Source organism: Priapulus caudatus, unplaced genomic scaffold (genome assembly GCF_000485595.1).
Source record: "Priapulus caudatus unplaced genomic scaffold, Priapulus_caudatus-5.0.1 Scaffold864, whole genome shotgun sequence".
Classification (NCBI taxonomy): domain Eukaryota; kingdom Metazoa; phylum Priapulida; class Priapulimorpha; order Priapulimorphida; family Priapulidae; genus Priapulus; species Priapulus caudatus.
The window spans coordinates 18,517-28,498 of NW_014577925.1; the positions used below are offsets into that span (position 1 = coordinate 18,517).

The following is a 9,982-nucleotide window of genomic DNA, read 5'->3' on the forward strand; positions in this document are numbered from 1 at the left end:
CGGACTCCCTGGACCCCCCCTGTACACGCCCCTTCTCGGGCGCGAAGCGACCAGGCGAGGGAGCCAAGCGATTGAGCGGGGGGAGGGTGTTGGAGGGGGGTGTTCACTGTTCACCCTCCTGCACGATGGAGATTTTGCAATTATTAATATATTACACTAAAATAGAGCGACCTGAGGTGAAATTCTTGCAAATTTTCCAACATTTTTTTTTTTGCTTGGGGGGGTTCGTTCGAACCCCCCGAACCCCCCCTGGCTACGGGCCTGCTATACCCAGCATAGATGAAGTTGTCGCTATACACTTCCAGCAGCAAAAAATACACACTAGCGATTGCCTTATGTCGTAGTTTCGTACTACGGATACGCAATTAGATAAGGAACTCGTAGAGTATGTGACAAGGACGTTTATTCAGCAGAACCACACGTGCTTCACTTCCCCGACCAGTGCTGCCATCTATCGTGACATATAACAGAACTATGACACCTTCCAACAGCTAATTTCCAACCTCACCCTCATCGTCACCTCATTTTCACTCCAACTCACCACTACCTTCATCTGTCATCATTTCGTCAACATTCACTACTTTCGCCCCATTATTTAGTTGTTGTTTTTTAACTTATTATTGTTATTATTATTATTAAATCTTTATTGCATGTAATTCAAACACAAATACATGCACTGAAGACAGTCTTATTAATGGAGCAAAAATCTGATAGATGCAATAGTGTTGAGCAGTTAAAATAATAAAATTTCTGAGTAATACAGTACGACTGTGATGCCTGCAGAAAGTAGTTTTACTTACCAGGGTTGTTTTGAGGAGTAATGCTAGGAGAAGCATCGTTCGCCTGGCCCTCTTCCTGCACCGTGGAATTTATCTGCGCCGACCCACCACTAGAGCATCCGGCACCACATCGCTGGCGCAACCTGGTTGTTACAATAACCATGTTAGTTCTGCTGATAATATCATGTAGTCATCCAATTCTAATGGCTACTCCACGAATATTTTCGTGGTACAAACCACATCAACTCTGGTAGTCATAAAAATTCTCACTGTAGAATCGGGGGTTATATAGTGTACTCCACGGTTTAGTATAAAATGTATTCCAAGCGCACTGCCGGTTACAGTACAGGGTTGGGAGGAAATTCAGTATGATCAAGAGTGTTTATAGAGATCTCCGTATTATGCACTACTTGTATGATGGCATCAGATAACCCTGATCACACTATAATACCCTGCATTACAAAAGTAATGTGTTCCTGAAACAACATGCAAAATGCAAAATTCTGTAACGGGAATTACATTTCTCCATTGACATCCATTAGATATTTAGACACGCATTCCCACAGAAAATTTCTGTAACCCAAGTTTCTGCAACGCTGGGTATAATGTTACATTGTTATACCAACACGCGACACAACACATACCTAACACCGGATTCAATGTGTTAGCTACACATAACACCCTGGCATACAACAGCCCGCCCATACGAGTGGTGGGCTTACCTTCGGAAGAACGTGATCAGGAAGTGCTTGATCTTGTTTAGACTGATCGAGCCGCCCACGATCTGCATCAGCTGCTCGTTGCTGTCCGCGTACGACGTCGTCAGCGGCGACACGTAGATCGGGTAGCCAATCGGCTGGTCGCACGATGAGTTGATCATGTTACGCAGCGCCTGCTTCGCGTTCTGGATGCTGCCACGCTCCGGGTTGCGATTACGCAGGAAGACCAGCTCCTGCTGCTGACCAGCCCACAGCCCTCGAACACACTCACGGTTCACCTATAAAGTGATTACGTCACCGTATAGTAAAATAGTAAATAAAATATAAATAATAAATACCAATAGTAAAAAAAAATTATGGCCACTTTTCCACAAAATGTAAGTGATTCTGTTCACTTTTTATGGTTAAATTGCTGCATCATACTTCCTATTTTGCTATTCCGTTTGATGTGAACAAACACTCCCCATAGCAAGCATTTAATTTCGTGATCGATATATCAAATCGCCCAGATTTTTAGGATTTTTAACTAGTTGAAAAACAATCTTATCATGTAAGAATTTCAAGATATATTTAGTGCCGTTAGTACTTGCTTAACATGTAACAAAAATTGCAACAAACATTTTACAAATATACACCATAGAAAATTCATGATGCAGTCAATATAACACGCGTGCTAAACTGATGGAAACGAATACAAAATCTGAAGAAGAATCTATAATGCTATTACTGGCGAACCACCTTAGCAAGTATCTGTTTACAAGGATTTGTATCAAGAGTGCATAATAGAGAAGAGTATGACACGGTTTTAACAGCGTTTTGCATAGTTTTCAACTTGTAAATATTCTATCAATATGTGAATAAATATATTCAAACTTTACCTTGTTTTCGTCTATGATTCTCACTTAAACATATGACACCACCAATTTACCTGAAAATCGTATGTGTTCTTCAAAAAAGTTATTTGAATACGACACGGTTTCGTACAGTTTTCACGCATGGATGCATGTTTCAGACCAAACTTTGTTATGGGATTAGTGTTCTATTGTCTATGACGGTACGCTGGGGGCCGTAAGGGAATCAGCTGCTAGCTAGCTGGCCGTGAGCACATTTATTTTTAGCACGCTGGAAACGCTGCACGCTGAATACAATTCGATGCCTAATATCCCATACGGCCCCCAAAGTTCCGTCATAGACAATAGAACACTAATCCCATAACAAAGTTTGGTCTGAAACATGCATCCATGCGTGAAAACTGTACGAAACCGTGTCGTATTCAAATAACTTTTTTGAAGAACACATACGATTTTCAGGTAAATTGGTGGTGTCATATGATTAAGGGAGAATCATAGACGAAAACAAGGTAAAGTTTGAATATATTTATTCACATATTGATAGAATATTTACAAGTTGAAAACTATGCAAAACGCTGTTAAAACCGTGTCATACTCTTCTCTATTATGCACTCTTGATTTGTATCATACCTTGATTACTCTGAAGTTGAGGTATCGTTTGTTCAGCATAATGATCTTGTACTCATCGGAACCATCATCAAACACATGCCTGAAAATGTCGCTCGAGTTATTATTATTGTCAAATGCTAATTTATCCTTAGACATTTAGTTTTCTTCATATATAATTATTCTGATTCAGCAGTTCAACTACCATGACAACTAATACCTATAGTGACTGAGAGCCTCTACAGTAAGCACACCAATATTTTCAATAGGCGGTTACCAGCAATATATTAATATATATTAATTATCATTAATTATTAATTAATTCGTATTATAGTGACCTGAGAGCGAGTAGCGAGGGTGTGTTTGACAGCACTGCATTTCTCCATGCCGGGTCACCTTCATGGGATATGACCAGGTTTTGCTCGTGCTTCGAGATAGCATCATACAGCACCTGGGGATCGTCATACTCATCCGGTGACGTGAAATGATCCTGCAATTTCATCCCCATCATGAATATATATTTTACTGAGTATCTATAAATTATTTCGTACATTTATGAATTATTTCTTGAATAATACATGACTACAATTCAGTAACAAAAATGAAATGTTGGCAGTCGTAGGAACATCGTACACTTAATTACTGCTAACATAGCATTGATACAAAATATACATACCATTTGTATGGTTATTGACTAGTAGAAATCTTTATTTAAAATGTGAATGTGTTTTTTTCTTAGTTAAAAATAAATAAAATTGCAGAGCATGGTACCTGATGTAGCTTCAGTGACATGCGCACACCTGGCGCCACCACACGCCGCAACAGCTCCATGTCAGCAAACACCCACTCATCGCGCGGCGAAGTGATACGGAAGTCTCCCTTGAACAGTGCGTGCAGGCCATACAAAAAGTAGTCCACGCTGAGGAAGGCAAATAGATGTTTGAGGTTACAAGCCCACACACATACCCGTGCGTATACACACATTATAATTGAGGTGCTCACTGTTAAAAATGCTTTTGAAGGTACTAGGCCTACATCAAGCTTCCCGAACAATAAAATACATAGAAGGCACTGGAAAATACCCACGACACCCAGCTAATAAAGTTGGGCATTCTGTTAAAGTTGGCATAAAGTTAGCAAGCTAATAATAATGGGCATTCTGCACATGTAGCTAATGTATCTAGCCAAGACAGTGGTTCCACTTTTTATTTATCGGGCTTCTGATAAATGAGCGCATCGCTTAAACGACACGTCTTTCATAAACAAATCCTTACACACGTAAATTTGTTAAATGATGAAGTGTACAGGACCTTATTAAAACGGGATATTTTCTGCAGTACAAACTTCCTTCTTTCTTAAGTGAACGTTGTCAAACAATCATTAACATAAAAGCAAACTGACAACTCTCAGCTTTTCAACAGATTCTGAAAATATTCAGCACAAAACATAAAGCTAAAATTGTGTACAAAAACCTTTGTGTACTGTAAATTTTGTGCTGTGTAGTGTGTACAGATGATTATGTAAGGTACACAAAGGCATGCATGTGCGAATGGAAATGTGTTCACCAATTAATCAGGACAACTGTTTAATCAGACTATTTTCACCGTTCTTAACCTGTCCTAATAAAGTTGGAACCACGGTATAATGCACAGTGCACACACTGTGAAACCTAACCAAGTACATATAAGTACAGATAGCTGATCGCTCACATAGAGTCATATGCGAACAACACGTGTGCCTAGCCACAGAGGGTACTCTGTGAATACCTACGATATATATCTAATATTGTACATAGAGAATTCCATCAATTACCTACACTACCTAGCTAAAAACACATGGGGAGCATGGAGAGGTTGGAGACAAGGCACATACCTGGAGGGTGTGTTGTGTGAGGCATCACCAAGTGCGTAGATATATATCTAATATTGTACATAGAGGATGCCAGCAATACCTACACTACCTAGCTAAAAACACACGGGGAGCACGGAGAGGTAGAGACATACCTGGAGGGCGTGTTGTGTGAGGCAGCACCGAGCGCGCGCCGTCCCAGCAGGCAGAGCGCAAAGCAGAGCAGCACGAGCGGCGAGTCACGCGAGCTGTCGATCGGCTGCTGCCGCCGGCCCGCGCAGTGCTGCATCCACGGCAGGTAGACGTTGCAGAAGCTCGAGATCGTGATTCCGGCCTGGTGGTAGTCGTAGTCCTCGTCGATGTTCATGTTGAAGACCGGGTCTACGTCGACGAACGACTTGTCATATGTGCGCTGGATGGCAGTGATCACAGCTTCGCTGGCAAGCCACTCCTCCAGCTTGGGCGAGCGCACCGTGTAATACACGATGCTCTGTGACAGTGAGACGAAGAATGAAAACTACCGCGGGTGGCGGTTAGAACCTTGTTATAACTCCTTCGTTTGACACACTAGATAAAACGAATGATAACTATCTCACACGGCTACTAAAATGAGTCATATTTTCACATGCACGCCCACGCACACGGACACTCATGCATGCACGCGCGAGTGCGCACGCATGCACGCACACGCACATACAAATACTATGTAGGATCACTTCACATAAACAAGGTGGCTAACCTCTTCCTGCACACCTAAGCCTCATTCACATAACTCCCTTACGCTGCACACATATATTCAGCTCTGCCTTAACACCTACCTTCACATAGTATGTGATGAGCACCTTACGCAGGTCAAATACTTGCAGCATGGACGCTGCACTGTTGTCACTAATGCTGTACCCTTCCAGAACATACTTAGTAGCTGTTACCTAAACAATAAATACTTAAATTTTAGATACATGGCCCAAGAGGGCTTATTTTAAGAGTGAAGTTGGAATATAGCCTAAATCATCTGTTTCATGAAAACTGTTTGTCATGTGTGAAATTGATCAAACTGGATATACTTTATATCTTCTCAAATAGCTGGAAATGAGTTTGGTTGGGTATTTCACATATAAAGAGAAGTGCCTGAATAGTAGGCCTATGTAAGCAATCATGTTCCAGGAACTTAGAATGTGAACTTAGGTACCAGTAAGAGTACCTTAGGTAACCTTAGGTACCAGAAAAACACAATAGTTTTTGTTAATTGCATAAGCATTAGTGTGAACATGTGATTTTTAACAAATTGTACAATTTTGCATTGAATAAACTGTGAACATTAATGTGCAGCTCGTTTTAACATAAAACTGCTGTTAATGAAAATCTTAAATTCACTCAGCTGCATCTGAAATATCAATATTTCACCATGCTGCCACTGTTCTACTTTCTCAGGACTGTTCAGATTTAGTAAGGAAATTTTACGAACATAGCAAATGTGTTTTAGAAATCGTGTTATTTGTAGAGAATTTTACCATCAGTATATCTAAACCTATTGTTATAAGGTTGTGGCATTTCAGTGAATGGTAGAATGTAATCTTAGGTGTGTCATAATGCATGTCAATAAACATTCCTCGTTTTCAAGCACTCTCTGTCCCTGTTGCCTTGTGCATGTGTTACTGTAACACAGTGATGAGAAAGTCAGCTTACCTCCCAGGCAAGCCAGCGCTGGTTGAAAGCTGCATTGATGGAGAGACAATGTGGGAAGTGGCCGGGCTCACAGCAGCAGAAGCCATCGTCCTCATCCACACCTTCTGTGATGGCTTCAACCTCTCTCTGTTGACAGTAGGTACCTGCATACATAATACACGTTTAGCGATATTGACACAAACAACAGTGGTAACTGACAGATGGTTGGCTGGAAGCGACCTGACGTGAATGTACTTGAGCAGCAGGCAGAAGTTAAACCTCATAACTGCAGCTGACCGACAAAGATTATTGGTACTTAACAAAGAAGACGGTATTGCTGTAATGGTCGTTATTATAACATGTAACTTGAATCCATGGTCAGAGTGCTATGTGGGTCTCACCACATCAGACTATCTGCCTCAGTTAACATAGTGCACTAAAGATTTCAGTTCCTTTAGAATGATCTGAGGTCTGACTCCTGCAAACCAGTTCACTGCCTTCACCATCTAACAGACTGTCATAAAGCACCGAATTCTTTAATACTGGGCACAGGTTGATAATCAGTCACCAGTTCACATCCTTGCTTTTCTAACACAATGCATGGAAGATCTTACGTCTATCAAGGTGGTCACATGACCGTCATGCAGTTAGCCTTATTGACTATCTACCCGTTACATCATGTATTATGTTTCGTTTTTGTTTCTAGGCATGCCGGCCTCTCTGGAATCTAGATAAATGCACCGCGCCTATATGCTCACCCCTGAACTCCAGTCCACGCATCTGGAAGGTGACCAACCCATTTCCCATCTCTATGATGTGCACAAGACAGTTCAGGTAGTCAGACGCAAGAATGAAGCAGTCTCCGGAACTGCAGTTGCCCCAGCGGCCCAACGAGAGATCACCACACAGACTGTGCTGCAGTGAGCGCGTCAAGTGCTCGTAGAATATCGAGTTTAGGTTATTATCATCTGCTCCTGCAAATGAGAGATTAGCTCGTATCAAATAAGCAGGCAGGGCGGATCAATTACACTGAATATACAAGAATTAATTGGCATTGGTTACAGTTTTTTTTTTATTGCTAAAAAGTAGACACAATATAATATTATTGATCATTAATATGATTGATCATAGTAATCATAGCTATACTATAGATATAATACATGGTATGTATAGACTTCTAACATAATCTTAATAACTTTTACGGTTAAATACACTTTTATTAACTCTCATATCAACTACAACCAGCCCAATTTACAGGATTTCTCCGTGATTTCTCATAAATCCAACGAACCTACCTGGATTGCGTAAATTTGTCTCGAGGTGTGAAGACAACCTGGTATTTGTGTGATCTACCCGCTTTGTGTTGTAGTCGCGCTCCCAGAACTTGACCGGGCGAACGTAGGACGTCAGGAAGATGGCGCTACCGAGGAACGGACTCAGCGGCGTGGAGAAGATTGAAGAGATGAACGCTTGCACGAACAACATTGCTGAGTCTGAACCAATGCTGTTCAGGAACCACTACACCTTATTTTTTCCTATTCCTAGCCCTTCTGGTTTCAAGAATATTACTATTATAATTTTACCATGTATAATTACTATTATAATATCAGGAGTCTATCAATAGAGATCAGATCTATTGATAGACTCCTGATAATATAATAATAAAAATAATATAACTATTAATTTAAATTTACTATAATGATTCCTTCAATTGACTGAAATGTTACGGGTATATTACAATTGTGAATTTAAAAGCTGTAAAGACTTGTGCCTTTACAACTGGTTGTAAGAGTGCTATTTCATGAACTTCTACACTAGACTTAACTCATCAAATAGACTTCCTTCTAAGCAAGGATAGGCATATGTAGCATGAAGCCACCTAATACGAATATGTTAATGCCAAGGCCAGCAGAAGCAGCAACATAGCGGCTGCCTTTGTTACGTGCAGTACTGGTACTGATGGGAACACGTAAGGATACGAGGTACGCTGAATGGCTGAGCGAATGCGTGGAAGGCAGAACCCCAGGTAATCTGCCATGGCGCAATGTATGTGATCACAAACTTCATCTTCAATAGGTAGTCATTGATCTGCATACAAACAACCAGAGACTATTACAATTACTATTATAAAATTGATTAGCAAAAGAGAATTCGTAAAAATTATAACACACATATCAACTCTATTGACAGCACTTGAACTATCTGTGCTCTGCAAACCATAACAGGTGCTTATAATTTATAGAGGCAGCAAGCAGACGCTACATGTACATTACGCTGCATGTAAATTACGCTACATGTACATTGTGCTACATGTACATTACACTGCATGTAAATTACGCTACATGTACATTGTGCTACATGTACATTACGCTACACGTACATTATGCTACATGTACATTACGCTACATGTACATTGTGCTGCATGTACATTACGTTACCTTGCTGATGATGATGGACATGAAGAAGAGATCGATGAGAAGAGTCTCGGAGGCTGACTTGAAGTCGTAGGTGAAGAAGAAGACAGTGAAGGCGATGACGACATACTGCTTGCCAGCGTCGCAGAATGCACTGCGCATCAGCTTCATACTGCACACGACGATCACTGCAGAACCTCCCCTGCAATATGTTCATTCATCGTTGTTCACAGCATCAAGGTACTTCTATGTTATAATGTGTGCAACTATTATTATTATTATTATTATTAAATCTTTATTGCATGTAATTCAAATACAAATACATGTACTGAATGTATTTACGAAAACCATTGTTGTTCTTATCACTAGCTACTACTATATCACGTGTTCAACTACAATTGTTCAAATACTTACACAACATTAAATTTATCTACAATATCTTCAGCTGAGATGGTTAAGGCACTGAGGAAGACTACTGGTAATAAGATGAACTTTTCAGCAAACTGTAACCACACGTAGAGCTTCTCAAACCACATCACCTTGGCCGCTTCTGAAAAATTCAGGAAAACTATTATAAAAATGATATCTTTGGTTTATTGAAAGAGTGACCAGACTTTTTAATGAAAGTGTCAATGACACTATAGCTCACCTTGGGTGTGATAGAAGAGGGAGATAATATTTAAAATTTGGTAAGTGTTTCATTTATGACAGACTGAAATGTGATCAAATGTCCTTATTCCCTGTTTTATACTAATAGAAATTTTACTGTTTTGTTTCAGTTTTAGTTTTGATGCGAAAATAAATGTTTCAGATCTGAAAGTCTGAAATCTGGGCGAGAGATGGCGCTATGCCTAAATGATTGCCATTTTGGTTTTCAATTATCGCGCAAATAAAAGTAATAAAATATTCCAGTCAAATTACTGTAACGAAGAATATAAAACACAATAATACATGCAGATATGATTAGGTAGGTAGGTGGTATGTAGGTAGGTAAATTTAACAAAATCGAATGAATCTAGATAGCCATTCCCATTTTTGCCAAAAAGTGGGCGTGGCTCGAAAGTAGGTCGACTGGCGTGCTCCAAAATAGGACGTTCAAA

At 40.2% G+C, this 9,982-nt stretch overlaps 1 protein-coding gene across 1 annotated transcript in view; it reads right to left on the reverse strand.

Annotated features, from left to right (window-relative positions):
- LOC106814049 (pecanex-like protein 1) overlaps positions 1–9,982 on the reverse strand; it is a 30,199-nt gene that overhangs the window by 6,819 nt on the left and 13,398 nt on the right. The window contains exons 18-30 of the mRNA XM_014818313.1: positions 9,297–9,432; positions 8,907–9,084; positions 8,448–8,556; positions 7,764–7,961; positions 7,227–7,442; positions 6,490–6,632; positions 5,622–5,732; positions 4,959–5,293; positions 3,727–3,874; positions 3,294–3,445; positions 2,980–3,058; positions 1,502–1,776; positions 801–922 (exon numbers count right to left, since the gene is read on the reverse strand). Of these exons, the coding sequence (XP_014673799.1) occupies positions 801–922; positions 1,502–1,776; positions 2,980–3,058; positions 3,294–3,445; positions 3,727–3,874; positions 4,959–5,293; positions 5,622–5,732; positions 6,490–6,632; positions 7,227–7,442; positions 7,764–7,961; positions 8,448–8,556; positions 8,907–9,084; positions 9,297–9,432 (2,202 nt within the window). The remainder of the gene's footprint in view (positions 1–800; positions 923–1,501; positions 1,777–2,979; positions 3,059–3,293; positions 3,446–3,726; positions 3,875–4,958; positions 5,294–5,621; positions 5,733–6,489; positions 6,633–7,226; positions 7,443–7,763; positions 7,962–8,447; positions 8,557–8,906; positions 9,085–9,296; positions 9,433–9,982) is intronic.